The 15,093-nt window shown below is 38.5% G+C and overlaps 1 protein-coding gene across 5 annotated transcripts in view; it reads left to right on the top strand.

Annotated features, from left to right (window-relative positions):
* The window catches only part of REPS2 (RALBP1 associated Eps domain containing 2), a 107,700-nt gene that overhangs the window by 57,421 nt on the left and 35,186 nt on the right, over positions 1–15,093 (top strand). For 4 of the 5 annotated variants that reach the window (XR_011136284.1, XM_068919007.1, XM_068918991.1 and 1 more), the window contains exons 10-13: positions 3,124–3,193; positions 4,127–4,192; positions 8,593–8,635; positions 11,110–11,246. Coding sequence is in view for 4 of the 5 variants with exons in the window: in XM_068919007.1 (XP_068775108.1) it covers positions 3,124–3,193; positions 4,127–4,192; positions 8,593–8,635; positions 11,110–11,246 (316 nt within the window). In the remaining variant the exon portion in view is untranslated. The remainder of the gene's footprint in view (positions 1–3,123; positions 3,194–4,126; positions 4,193–8,592; positions 8,636–11,109; positions 11,247–15,093) is intronic. The other variant, XM_068918999.1, reaches the window with a different exon arrangement.

Genomic DNA, 15,093 nt, shown 5'->3' with positions numbered 1-15,093 from the left:
TATGTTTATTGCTTTGCAATTTAAATGAGTGTAAGAGACAAAAATCAAGGTGATTTGTGTTGAAAACTTGCATTTGCTAATGTCAGCATGTAGTCATACGTAGCTCCGCTTCCAGATTGCAGAAGGTCAACTGAGTATGTGAGTTAACTCCTTATATCAGCTTAAGATCTTTTTCTGAAAGTCGTTTGTCTTCTGCTCAAAAGTCGCTATATCCCTGTCCAGATAGGTTTTTTTTTTTATCAGTAGGCAAATCCCCTGAATGTCAGTTTCTCTTTACGTTTACATGTGCATTTTTGTGTGCACATATAAATATGCAGGGGTGTATGTGTGTGCACACACTGTATAGATAGATCCATTTATTTATCTCTGTGGTCTAGGGAGTCCTTGTTTTTGTTAGGATAATGGCTTAACAAATGCTTACCCGGATATAGAAAGTAGTCTTTGTTGTTGAACAGTTGTGAGGAAGTATGCTCTTCAGTAGCACAACCTTTGGGACTGTGAGATTAGAATATTCATTTATGTGTTTCACAAGGCTCAAAAATCTTGCTTTCAGTGTCGTCTTGTGTTTTTTAATAATAAAAATATCATTTCAATAACCTAACTAATAAAATTTGATAATCTTATTAAGCTTTAGGACTTTAAGGTTCAGCTTGTTTGTGCTCCTTGAATGTATGTGCAGAGTAAGGATAAATCTAAAAGGAGATGATTTCCTAAACAATTACATTGTATGTTTCTTTGCTTTACAGGGTTTTTTTTTTGCTACACTAGAGATGATAATAGTAGGAATACTATAGTAATAATAAAATAGCTGCAGGAGGGTATACAATAAAAAAAAGTTTTTTAAAAAAAAAGAGGCAAGGAATTCCCCATTTTACATTTAATTTTTCATTGGATTTTCCGCAGTTAAGCTTTCAAACCTCCTGTATTCTCTGTTTCTTAAAACATTCTCACCAGAATTACCAATAGCTTATGGATTACTGTGCTGCCCCTGCAGTGAGATAATGTTATTGGGTGAACAGCTGGATGTTCTGCTACTGCACTCCTAGTTTCTGCAAGGTTGCAGGGTGTTCTGTAAAATCAGTCATTTTATGGCTAAGTTGAAAATGAGAAAGAATCTGTAGCATGATTGCTTACTGGCTGAGAATAGATAGTGTTATCTGGCTGTATCACAGTTGTTTGACTGGTTTTGCTCCCTTTCTTCTCTGCCTGGGACCTAGACACGTAGGGCTGAGCTCTCACACAGGTTGTTGCAGGGTCTTGTTATTTTGGTCCTTTGTCATCCCAGATTAGTGGACTATGAAATCTCTTCCCAAAACTGATTTGAGTGTGATCTTGACTTAAATGTTTCTTTTGTGTTCAACTGATGCTTTTATTTTCAGAATTGATAAATGTTGAATATCACTTGGAAGGGAAGTAATTCAGCTCTCTCTGTGGGAAATATTTCACTGTTGAAACTTAATTTGTAGCTTGGATATTTGAGAAAATATAGTTTAGATACTTGATTGATGCATTAAAAATATTATATTAGCAATGCGATCAATTATGCATTATCTCCATATGTTCCTTCCTTTCAGTCTATCATCAATTCAAGTTATTTAATTCAGTTTCAGAAGACCATTTTCATTGTGATTGCTGAACTGCGGTCCTGCCGTACAATGGAGGCTGTTCTTGAATGTATCTATAAAAAAAATAATGGCAGGAGACAGGTCACCTGAAGGACAGGCTTTGCTAAACTTAAAAAACATGGAGACTGGTCAATGATATGTTCAAGAATAGCAAGAGTGATTTTTAACGAAAAGGTTGCATCTGCCCATATTTTGCAGTATTTGTCTTCCACTCTGATTCTGGTCGTGTCTTTTATTGCTTTGGCTCCTTTCCAAAAGCTTTCTCACTGCCAAAAGCTTAAAGATAAGACACAAGATTTCTCATTATATTTATAAAATGGCTGGCTCGGGTTACTCTGAACTCCCTCAAAAATGTCATGCGCACAGTTCATTGAGATTTGAGAGAGTCATTCCGTTGATTCAAACATGCAGTGAATTAGGTCTTTAGTCTGATGCTCTTTACCTAACAACCAATGAGCTCAAAAGAGAAACCGGTGTAGAGGCTCATCCTCTCACACGTTATCACAGCACCAATTGTTGCTGGTCATTTTACTCTTGAAACCTATATCCCTAGCATCAGAACGTGATTCTGAAATTCATAATAAAATTTGGCAGTTCTGAGACCTTTGACTTGGAATTGCTTGTGTGCCTCTTCCTCCCAGTGTCTTTGTTCCTGTTTAACCAACTTGAAACAGTCTGCAGAGATCCATTCAGTGCGGAGCCATTGATTCTCTTTGATGTAGCAACCTCTGTCGCTGAGCCAGTTGATGACTTTTTTGCTCTGTTGCTTCCTCAAAAGCATTATGTAATAATCCCACGCAGCTTTACAAAATAGATATCGTAGTCCCTTACTCTGAACATGGCGCTTTTGATTTATGTTATATTTTAAGTTACTGCTGAAATAAAAGAGAGTTCAGGGATAAGACTGGGGTGAAGCTCCCTGTCTTCCCATCAGAGGCCTGAATGGACCTGCAGAAGACATGCTCATGGAACTGTTTTTCCCACCTCTATAGTTACATACTGAAAGAGAAAAGTAGATGAAGGATCAGTTATCTCAGCCAGAAGACTTTAAATGCAGAACTACTGATTCCACAGTATGGCCTTAGTTTTGACTAGAGAGACTATTCGGATGGAGAGGAGTTTGTTACTCATGGGAAGAGGGTAGAGAAGATTTTCTCAACCCTAATACAGCTGTTACACCCAAAGAAAAAAGAAAACATACAGTGACGTTACTCCATTTTGAGAAACCTCTCCTTGCAGATAGTCCTTAGGCCCTCATGATTCACTGCTGAAGTGCTGCTTTAACTATTTTCAGGTGTGGAACTGGTGTAGCTTGAAAAGCAGAGTTACAGTTGCTTTTTTGAAAGTCTGTTTTTTTTTCTCACAAAGCAAGTCTTGACGCAAGAAAGACTATCACCTTTATTTCTGTTAGTCTGTATTATTAAATATTTGACTGTGGAAATGTGTGTGCTGACTGGCATAGCCGAGACGCATAATAAATCAATCTTCTCTTCTAAAGAAGACACCAGCTGAAGAGGTACCTGATAAATCTGCCCTGATACAAGATGCAAACAAAGATGATAAACAAGGTATTTAAGTAAATACCATTGGTTTTTTTTCTATTAAGAGTTAAGTTCTGTGTGTTAATTAGTAATCCGTGTGTTTGCCTACAGGATCAGTGGTATCTTTAATTTCTGAGCTGGCCATGTGTTGCTATAGATCTGAAGAGGTAACTCATGGACAGCAACTGAGTTGTAGAGAAATATCTGAATAATACAAAATACACCTTCTAAAGTGTATCCGGTCCTAAGACAACTAATGTTGCATTTCAGACTTTACCCACATGTGTTTTCTTTGGTAAATAAAAGAGAGACAAGACGAGAGATTTCATTCCAAGCAGTAATTTACAACATAGTGTATTATACTGCATTAAAATATGCTACAGTGCATTAAGAATGTCTTGGTATAATAGTTATTAATAAAGGATGCATAGACATTAATGGGAGGGAAATAAGCACAAAGAATTGGGATTTTCTAAATTTTAAGTTTGGATCTGTCAGTGCCATATGAACGTTCCCTGGGGCAAGTTGCTTCGGCTTCGGTTGCCAAAAGCAGTCAGTCGCTTGTGCGCGCTCAGTTCCTGGGTTTATAATTTCAGACAGATGAGTCTAGCTCTCCCAGTTGCTACCGGCTGCATGTTCCATTGCTCCCTTTGTGAAGGCTCTGTGTCTTTGAAACATGAGGCCTTGGTTTTAGACACCCCAAAATTCTGAAGATTTGGGATTATTTGGCAACTTGGGCGTAGGCCTTCCCATTCCTGACTTTTGCACTTTTAAAAATAGAGTTGCTTTTTGGGGTGTTGGGGTGTTCTGAGGATATTTGGTTACCGTTGGTTGCTTTTTTGGGTATGTATGGTGTTATTGGAAGTTCTAATTGGTGTTGTTTTAGATATTCCTTTCTCAGAGCTGATTTTACCTAGACATATTTAAAGTAACTTTCATTGTTGTGTTTTTTTCATAAAGTTCTTAAAACAAGCATTGCTATCAAACCAATACCAAAGGAATTTCAGCACTTGACTGTGAAAACAGGTAAGAAGAAAAAAATTAATGTGACACTTCCATTAGAATTTCAGTCAAATACTTTGATATCACAGTGAACCTAAATTAGCGTAACCTGACTTTTCAAGATCCTTTTGCTCTAGTAATATTTTACTGCTGAAATTATCTTTTACCTCGTAATGACTGCTACTTGCAAAGTTGGGCTTAATTAGTACTTAAAGTTGTCAAAAGGTACTCTTGCTGTCTTTCCCTTATTTTTAGCAGCTGTGATGTTCTTCCTGTGTGGAAATTATATTAACATAGCATTTTTTAAGTAGTCTGGATTTTATTTTTTTGTACTATAAATGAGATTTGAGAATGAGAATATTGTATCTGTTGATTAAAAAGCTCTTCTCACATATAAAATAAATTATTTAGTGTTTCAGTAATCATTCTAAAATGGTCTATTTCTTTGTTAGGAGCTGGGCTTTCATATTTTCCATTAGGGGATCAAGGGTAAACAGCCTTTTGGAGAACAGACCTTGTGGCACTGACACAAGCTTTTTATTCAGAGGTGTTTCTCTTGTGAAACCACCCCTGATTTTTCCTCTCTGCAACTCGAACCTACCCTCTTTGTTCCTATCATACCAGAAACATGTATTTCTGGAATGGCATATCTAAAAGGTATTTAGCTGCTCCAGAAACTTCCCATCTGTTCAAATCAATTTCCAGAACTCCCTGGCCATCCTCTTTTTTAATCTCATTCCTGGAGTGGTAGGAGTGTTTGCAGTCTCTTCATCCCAGAGAATATAACATCTGAACTTGTTTTCTTTTCCCTTTTTATAAATGTCTTTAGTCATGCACATATCCTGGATCAAGAAAACTGACCCGAGTGTCTGTCCTAGCAGTTTTGTCATAGCTCAATTTATTCATGGCTGCTCAGCAGCTGCTTGCCTCATTTCTCAACTCTTTTGTTTCCTGGCTTCTTCCCAAACGCTTGGCAGTTGCCAGACTTCCTATCTTCATCTCTTACTCTTGAGTGATCGCTGCTTCTCCTTCACACATACGTCCCTCTAAAGGGGAGATTTGGTGACAGGATTTCAGTTTTCTTCTCCTCCCCGGTTTTGTCCAGGAACTCCATTGGAAGGGAGTTCTATTTTCAGTTCAGCAATTCCATCTTTGGTACGCTTAGGAAAAAACTGTTGTTGCCCGCATATCTCCTTTGCCGCTGTCATTTTCCTCCCTTATCCTTCATCTCCTAATCAGGGAGTCTTCTGGGCGTTACTGTGCTCCTTTAACAGTGTTGCCATGTTTGTATGCCAAGGAAGAGGGTGGCACAGTTTTGCCCTGTTGTGCTGATGGTTGTCACTTGAGGAACTTCACCCTTGCTCTCCTGGGCATTAAGGATTTGAGCAGGCACACTCTCAGGTCGCATGGCAAGATTCATATTCAAAGTCAAAACGTCTGTCTATCTAGCATGCTAGCTACAACACAATAATTGAGTGATTCTTTCAAAACTGATCCTCGTTCTGAAAGGTCGTTGTAATCATTGACCTTCAGGATGCAAATTCAGTTGGAACGAAGCAGGAGAAAAATTTTGTTTTGGTTATTGATTCAAGCTATTTATTAAATTTGGGATACTGCTGTAGTTCTTTTCAGGAAAGTTTCCTTTGTCATCAGGAGAACTAGCAATTGAAAGCCAGTAAAAACTCTATATACTCAAAAAAAACCCCAACTTCATATGTTAGAAAGTCTGGCCATTTTATGGAGGTTCCTAAAGATCATTGTTGGCCTTAGATTATTCAAGCATTAAGGGCCAATACTGTGAACGTTTAAATTCTACATTTCTGCCTAGGTCATCCGTAAGAGATGAGAGTTGAGTCAGTGCACGTGTCATTTAAACTAGTGGGAATTTTTCTCCTTAGCACTGTAGCCTGCCTGCACCATTCATAGTACAGCTTTCCAGCCAGCCTTCAGCCTTGAAAGCAGGTAGGCGCCAGTCGAGCATAACCCATTGGGCTACAGCCAAAAGTTATTCATTCTGCTTCTTCAGGAAGGTTAGAAAGAAGTTGTATTAACTGGGGGGTGGAGGGGCTGGGGAGGTGTTGGGAGTGGTTAAACACCCGAAACGGGAACCTTTGCGCTCTCTTGTGATATGAATGATTGGATAAGAGTTCATCACCGTATATGAATGTAATTAGTCCAGACTAGGGTGTTAAGTTCATCTGGCCATACTACTTCAGAAACCACGTAAACTTCTAAATAATAAATGCAATTAATTTACTCAGCAGCTTTAATCTCTTTTATCAGTTTCATGCAAGCTTGGCTTACATATACATAGTAATAGGAATATGGAAAACTCGTGAGCTGGGTAAATAGTTTTGTATCATTGTGATTATATTGTGTATGAGTATAAACCTGCACCTCACACATAAAGTATGCACAAACTGAGCATAGCAAAATATCTGCACACTTTAGAAAAAAGTTGCAACAGTAGTTATTTGCATGTCTGAATAATGAACTACTTGTTTTATTGTACTTTTGTATCATATTACTTTATTTTATGAAAGGTTCATACTAGGGCTAAGTCTGTGTGTTGTGGAATTGTAGCCTTGAATTTCCTGACTTTTCAGCAGCTGAAAAGAAAACCTTTGGCAGTAGTATTATATTGCTATCATTTTTTATTACTACTCATTTCAGGATTCTCTCTTCCTTTTGTGTTTTCCTGTTTACCTCAACCAGATGTCCTCAGAGAGTTATAACGTCAGTTTTATTTGTAGTTTTGTGAGGTGTTCTAAAGGAAGCATGAACAGAATTACTGTCTCTGTAGAAGAAAGAAAATTTGAAGTTTCTTACACATAGCTTAGCTTGGAGAGGATTATACTTCCTATTTCTAGATGGCATATATTTAATAATTGTGCAGGTAATTTAATAATCAGCAATTTCAGCATTGGAAAAATTGGGTCATATGGCTGTAGGGAAGCAGTTTCTAAAGTTGTATTCTCTGGGAGTTTGACACAGAAAGAGGAGGATTATCACCCCTACATATTTTAATAATAATTCCCTCTCCTCCTCTTTAGTGCTAGTAAGACTTTGTTATACAGAAATTTGGAATGACTGAGAGTCAGTATGTTGATGACACTCATCTACTAGAAATTGATTTTTAAGTGTTTTTTTGTACCTTTGCCAGTTATGTTTGGGTTTATTCCATCCAGAGCACCAACTAGCACTGTGCGGCCCTAAAAGCAGCTTCTTTTGTCAAGAAGTAGCGTGTAGCTATGCATATGGTGCATGCTGTCATTTTCTGTGCAGCTGAAGGCTTCCCTGTAGGGTCCATGCAGTGATACAACGCAAGCCATTAGCAAGTCAGTATTTGCCAACTACTACCACAGGTAGCTCCTGCTCTGTATTTTGAAGAACCCTTTGGTAATCTCAGGTAGTGCTCTATAGTAGCTCAGGATAAATGTCTGACTTGGAAGTAGGCATACCTCTGAGGGAAGCTAGAAATTTCCACTGAGAAACTTTTTTATTCCCGGCCTACTGTCTTCTCTGTAGTATTGTACCCTGACTAAGAGAGTAATGGGAAAAGTGCAAGGATTCACCTTGTCTATGCATTGGGATCATTTATGCTGCTGTAATAGCTTGAGGATATGCGTTTTGGTGAGCAGAATTTTAAAGCAATCAAACAGATATATGTTATCAATAGTATTTTATGTTAGTAAGGAGAGTAACAGAAAAGGTACGAAAAGACTGTATAAACCAGGGAACAGCCCAGAGGAGATAATTCAGCAGTGTTGTTTTCCTATCACATAAAACCTAGATGTGGCATGGTATTCAGGATTCATCTAGATAAAAGAAGCAGATTTTTCCATTGATAGACCTTTTTTTGATCAACGCAGCCCGTAAAACTTTCTACCTTAGGATGTCATTCCACCCCAATGTCAAATTAGTCTCAATCAGATGTGCAAAAGAATTACACGTGTAAGAACATGTATATTTGTGATAACTAGTTGAAGTATTTAGGAAGGATATAAATCGTCATGCTTTGGGTTGCAGGACCGCTACTAGATATCTAGACTAGGAGAGTAAGGTGTTCTCTGTGGGAAGCTTATGCTCTTCCTGTGTTGCTTGGTGGCACTGTTTCATCATAACTACATCCTGGACTGCTGGTCAGAGGTGTCAGATCTATTGCAGTTCGTGCCTTCTTGTCACCCAATTAAAAGGTGAAGTTGTGGCTACATTTGAGCTTTTAAATTCGTGGGACGTTTATACACCACAGAAACCAAGGGGAAGGAGAAGTGAAAATAATTAAATCCTCATTGCCCGTGTGGGAGCACACTCTCACATCCACGTTTGCAACACTGACATTTTTAACGATCCCTGATCCTGCAACTGAAGACACTCATTTAAAATACTATGTTTTAACAGTTCTTTATTCTTTTCTCTTTTAGTTGCTCAGGAATCTAATGCACTTAAAGCCAGACCGAGATCCAGGTACTGCTTTCATTTCTGTTTCAGAAGACATATTCCTCTGATGCTAAACACAAGGTCTAAGAATTGGTGTTGCAATTCTTATTGGTGGTGGTGTGCTGGAAATAGAGATCAGATCCAAGACAGGCTTGTCCAGAGGGATCAATAAGCTACCTACCCTTCTTAGGTACTGCCTAGGGCCCTGCAATCCCTGGTCATATGGTGCTGGGACGTTTGCCTATCTGCTCAGTCCTACTGCCTCGTCAGGGTGTTGACTCCTCCAAGCCTGCCCATCGATGTCGTGGCAGTGCAGCAGACACTACCCCTTTCTGGGAGAACATTTTCAACGGTTTCTGCTCTTGAAACCTGCGTGGTGGTCGCATATGGAGGGAGACACTGCACAGTCCCAAGGAAACGGCAGTGGTAGCTCAACTCACAGGTGTGGGTGAGTGTACGCTTTTGTTGCTGAGTGTGTACTTAATTCTGGCTTGTTGCTGTATGATGGAAGGACTTAGCGGCTCATACAGTTGTGCAATAAAAGTGACACCTGCTGAATTTGGATACTTGAAGGACAGAAAAGTGAGATCTGTATCAGAAAATACTCTGTATAAGTGGACTAAGTATTGGTTTTTGGCTGCTCACCATTCTCGTATGCCAATATCATGCATATTGCACCTTACAACTTTTTATTTGAGCCGGTCAGATGGCTTCGTTTCTTTTTCTTGGGTAATGAAAGTATAATCAGGAGCTCCTCCCTCATAAGCTTGTCAAAGTCTGCTAATAAGAGCAGATCGACTATAGCACGATGAATTAAGATGGAAATCCTCTATTCTTAGGATCTGCATTCAGGAAGGCTGAACACCCTGTGTGCTATTTTTATGATGTTATCCAAAGCTTTTACTTTTTATATTGTTTTAAATTCTTGTGCTGTGTTACTGAGTCATAAAGTGAATAAGAAATGCTTAAAGGAGTTTGAAAAAAAGTCACTTAAATGAAGTGCTTAGATGCAGAAGTTCAGACTAAAGATTCCTAAGCACGTTCTCCAGCCCAGACCTTCTAGTTAGCTTGCGCTGTATGACTTAGGGGGCTCTATAACCTTAACGCTGTACGTCTTCATCTGTGCCTGATCAACCTAGGATACGATATGAGTCGATTGCAGCTCTCGCCTCAGGACCCAGGCTTTCTAGCACAAACTGTGTGGACTATTAGGTGTGAAGGTGTAGTGTCAGCAGTGGTTCACTGTCACGGGGCTCTGTGTTAGTGCTGCTGGGCAAGGCATGTTTGTACCTGGTAGCTGCTATCTTACCCTTCCTTAAAAAGAAACACGTCAAACTGTTAAACTGTAAAATTTTAATGCAAGTAAAATATACATCACACATTATGGAAAGTCAAGGTACCAAACCAGGGTTTAGATCAGGTGTGAAATGATGTGGTTATGGAATTCAGAACCCTACTAAGACAAAAATTCAGCAGCAGCAGAGGTTATTGTGTTACATGTAAATTTTGAAGCAATTACGGCTTTCACTCCTGTAATTATTAAAGTTTACATCAGATACATAGGATGAGCTTTGCCAAATGTCTGTCCTGCTGAAGAGCTGTATTCTAACAACAGCCTACTTGGCAAAAAATGGATCCGTTTCCCATTAGTGGGAGCTATTTCTGTTCCGCTTGAATGTGTTTTTGGTCTTGCCTGTCATGCATAATATATTAGAATAAAGTGTAACACATCACATTTGCCAACGCTCATTTTGAACAAAGCTCTGGTTCTTGCAGAAAAGTGGTAACTGCAACAGCTGAAAAATACTGGACACTTCAGCAAAATCAAAGTTCTTAGCAGTTACAGTGCATTGGGATTAATGTGATATGGAATTATCTGGAACAGCCTAGAACAGTGTACTGAGACATGTATTTGACCAGTATTGGTCACTTTGTATCCATTCAATTTTTTCTAGATTTTGTGGAATCTGGCTGCTTTCTGTGAAAAATGTATGCTGACAGAATGTGATAAATTATAAAATGTGTACTTGCAAGAAGCAGATTGAAGTTACAAGTGCATAAACACTAACCTCACGGGTAGGAAAGGCAAGCAGTAGAAACTGTAAAGGGAAAATTATATTTTTTCTCAGGATTTTTTGAAATTGAATAAATAGTTACCAATGAATTAATTACCATGAGTCAACAATTACCAGCTGCCCCATTGGCAGCTAATGTCACATGAGAAGAGCCTGAAGCTGTAGTACATTTAAAAAAATAAAAAATAAAACTCTTAGCCCTGTAAGTGTAACTCTTTCGTTTCCCTAGAGGCATAGTTCCTCAATTTGTTGCCGGGTAAGTCTATCTTGTTACGAAGGGGAATTTTTAGTCAGTGGGGCAAGCAATTTCTACCAAATACTTGAAGTATACTTGGTCAGTATATTTTTGGATATTATTCACTATATTTGTTTAAAATGAATTCCTGAAATAAGGTCTATTTCTGTTTGTTTTCCTTTCCTCCTTAGGTCTTATTCCAGCACATCCATAGAAGATGCCATGAAAAAGGGAGAAGAGCCCCCTACTCCACCTCCAAGGCCCCAGAAATCACATTCCAGAGCTTCCTCTCTGGATCTGAACAAAATATTTCAACAAAATGCACAAGGTAGAACTTACTTTCTTAGATCAATTAGATCAACGTTTAGATCTTTACTTTCCATTCTTCTGAGACCAGTTAGAGTAGTTGCATATTTGGCAATGTGATTTGTTTGCACACATGCTTGACAGTATGTGCATATGCTTGTCTTGGCTATAGACAGTAGTATGCTACAAAACTGAAGTTGCACTTTATTGCATTACATCTCCATTGAGGGGAAAAAAAAATCTCTTTGTTGCCATAATTAACGTGATTATAAATTTTTTTTAGCATGATAACGGGAAGCTAACATATGGTAGTCTGTCATCAGTTACTGTCTGTAACTAGTCTTGCTGTTTAGACAATTCTCATCAATAGCTACAATGCATTTGATTTTTATTACTATTTATTTTTTTTAAGTTCAGAATCAGGAAGAAAACCTCTAATGTTTAAACTGGGATAAGTGAAATTTGTAGCAGACAAATATTTTTCAGGTTAAATCTTCCAGATATGTGGGGGCAATTAAAACCAATCTTTGTGTAAAAAGAAAGGGTATTTTCTTTAGACGTGGGTGCATACTGAGGGGAGAGAAAAGAGCTGTAAGTGGTAGCTGGATGGAAATGAAAGAAAAACACTCTTTGGTCCTTAATATTTGAGCGTTCCTTTTGCATTGTGCAGTGAGCTGTGGAAAGAGGAGTTGTTTGTTCAGTTATAGCAGGCACCCAGCACGGATAGAAGTGCATTGTGCTTTGGCAGCGTCCTTGAACCAGGCTAGGGTTTTACATAGTACACACCAATCATCTAGGACTAGGTTAAACATGGTCATGTTTATGCTTCACAAGAAAGCCCAAGGTTTAACTGTGTCAAGGAATGTTTTAACGGGGTTCTCTAATGTGGTTGCTGGAATAGAAAAGGAAGTGTTTCACCTCTTGCTATATGAGACATTTTTTGTGTAAACACCAGACAGAATTCAGGAGTCCTGTTATGTGTGCTGAGCCCTGAAAGCCAACAGAAATAAACAATGTTTTTTTTACCTTACACAGAAAAGCAGTTCCTGATTTTTGACTGTGGTTCCTGTTTAGGAATCCAGTACCTCCAGTTTTGATTTCGGTATACTTTTTAAAAAAACGCAGCCAAATCATGTTTTCTAAAGCAGCAAATCTTCTCAGAATCCTGATTAAAAAGTATAATGGGAAGGAAGTAAACTTGGATTAAGATTTCTCTTGGAACACAAATGGAAGGAAAATGTAAATTCTCAAAGAATCTTGCTTTGAAATGGATCATCTTGAGGGTCACCATTACATTTAAAGTAACTTAATAATTTCTTCTGGACAGCATAACAAATTGAAAGAGTTGCAGAACGTGAGTGAAGGAAAGGATAGCTCATCCTATTGATACATTTTAGGGGGATTTAGTCCCTGGAAATGAGACAAATAATTACAGGCAATTGCTTGTTTGCATAAAAAGGAAGTTCTTTAGTCACCCTAAAATTGTGCATCATATTCCGTTCAAATTAATAGATAGTTATATTTGGAGCAAAAACTGGCTGGAAATGTGGTGTGCTACCAAATTGAGGAAATGTGAAAGGGCTCCCAGAGGTTCAGTCTTCTCCTTTACCCGAAGGGTCTTTGCCTGTAATTTTTTGCTCTCTTGAAAATCCTCTGGTGGCACTGCTAAGTATTCTGTATGGGTATGTTTCAGTCTCTGCTAATGGAGCTATTCTACTTTGTGTCAGAATGTAAATACTCACCATGAAAGAATAATGAGTAATTTGCAACCTTAAAGGATTTGTGGAAGAATTTGTATTTTCATAGCCTGCCCCTGAGGGTTCCGATTTGAATAAGTCTGTACCATCTTCCCTCAGAAGGAGGGAAATACATCAAACCATCCCCGAATGCCCAAGTACCATGATGCATTTACCTTGTTTTACTTTCATTAAAAAATGTCTGCCTTAGAAGGAGTGTTTTCAGTTCTTCATTCCGTGAAGAAACACGAACGTTCCCTTTCCTGTCATTAACCCCCCAATAGCTGTTATTTTCTAACATCCTATTGACCATAATTCTTTATACAGCTGCTTTCTTTTCTTTCACCTCTTGTCTTGATCGTCTCACTTCTTTCACTCTTTCTTTACTGAACTTACTTCTCAGTAGAAATTGCAGCCTCATCGTTTTGTGTATTCAGATGCCTTTGCCATCTGGAGACAGACAGTTCTTCCTCATGGAGTGGCAGTGCTTAGGAACCAAACGCTTTAATGATGTACCCTTTCTAAAGAAAGCGTTCGTGATGGAGCAGAGAAATTGCGAATTATTGTCACCTTAGACCAAAGAGTTCTGCGGAAAAGGAAGTGTGTGTGCCTATTTGTGTGAAGTAAATTGCACGTGGTTGTTTAATAACGAGCTGTATTTTATTTCTACTAACAGCATAAAAATGAAGTTAGGTTGGTTTCCATCTGCCATCAGAAGGTACAACTACAGATTCACAGCACAGGTGATGCGGTTGCAATGTACTGTTTAGGTTTCTCGGGTGTTAGGAAAATATAACCTGACATAAATATCCAACGTGATGTGTTTCCACCAACAGTTTAGTTTATTACTTTCTGTCCTAATGTACTCTTGGCTATATTTTTTATATTTTATATTTTTTATGTTTTATGCTTTCTCCCTTCCCTCCTAGCTTTTTAAAAATAGTTTCATTGTTATAGCTGAGCTGCAAAATGTAGCAGCTGGAATGACCCGTCCCTTCTAGCAGCACTGTATTGCCGAGTTTCAGTACAGAAAACTAGACTGTAGAATCAGCCATTAGAATAGCTTTCAGGCTATATCCTGTGTGATTAGAATAAACCCATTTCTGTACATTAGCTTTTGTCCTGCTAATTCTTGTTCAAAGTAATGAATTTTGTGAGCTGGGTGGATAATGTGCTCCCATACCTGCAAAGGAGCTAAGTTGTGTTAAGATTTATTTTCAGTTCCTGATTGATCGTGCTGATCTACAGATATCACTTCTTCAATTTTAAAGCCATCAGTGGTTTGGGGGTGTTTTTGTTTGTTTATTTTGATTTTAAAGGGAAGAAAAAGAAGTACTTGTATTCCTCTGCTAAATTTGGTCAACATCTATGGTAGATGCCTGTTGTGGGCACTAGCTGGTTTTTCCGTTTACTGTGTGTGCTATGTCGTGTTTACCACCTACCTTATAACCCTCGCCTTGCAAGTAAATGCAGAGAACATTTGTGCCTTTTGGCTCAAACGTCCATTAACGCACGAGCCCTGGAAACTGGCCTTTTAGTTGTTGATTTGGGACAAAACTGCACTTGCGGAGGATGCTTCATTGGTGTTCCACTGGGAATATGCACTTCTCTGGGATACTGCATCTAGTTTTACCCAGGAAAAACAAGAGAACTTACTGAAAGGCCTCACTTCTGAAATGAGCTGTAGGAACACTGAAACCCAAATCTGGGCCCTAAATATTTTTGAAACGCATGGAAAGAATTAACTTTTTCAAATCTACTGTGATTATTGAACTGCTATTAGATAGACATTTTATTAACACGCACAATACTGTTACTAATCTATAACAATATATATATGTGGATGTCTGAAAAATGAATATAACACCTTTGATTCAAGAAGCCACTCGAATTGGGGAAAACATCGTGGATGTGGTGATCTGTAGGGCTGTATTCAGTCATATACTGAGCTGTGTTTCTCAGTGGTAGCCCAGGAATAATTTCTCAGGTAAAATGGTGCGACTGAGAAAGCCTGTATGGTAGCATGGCCGTGTTTAATGTTAAACAAAACCCCAGGAGTTCAATATTGGCATTAGGGAGTAGCAGCATCAGTGAAGTGCTGTGCCTGTTGCCAGAGCTGTTTTTCTTCTCCTG

The sequence above is a fragment of the Struthio camelus genome, chromosome 1 (genome assembly GCF_040807025.1).
Source record: "Struthio camelus isolate bStrCam1 chromosome 1, bStrCam1.hap1, whole genome shotgun sequence".
In the NCBI taxonomy this organism is placed as follows: domain Eukaryota; kingdom Metazoa; phylum Chordata; class Aves; order Struthioniformes; family Struthionidae; genus Struthio; species Struthio camelus.
Note: the sequence above shows the minus strand (reverse complement) of the source record. Positions and strands in the feature narration are given on the sequence as shown.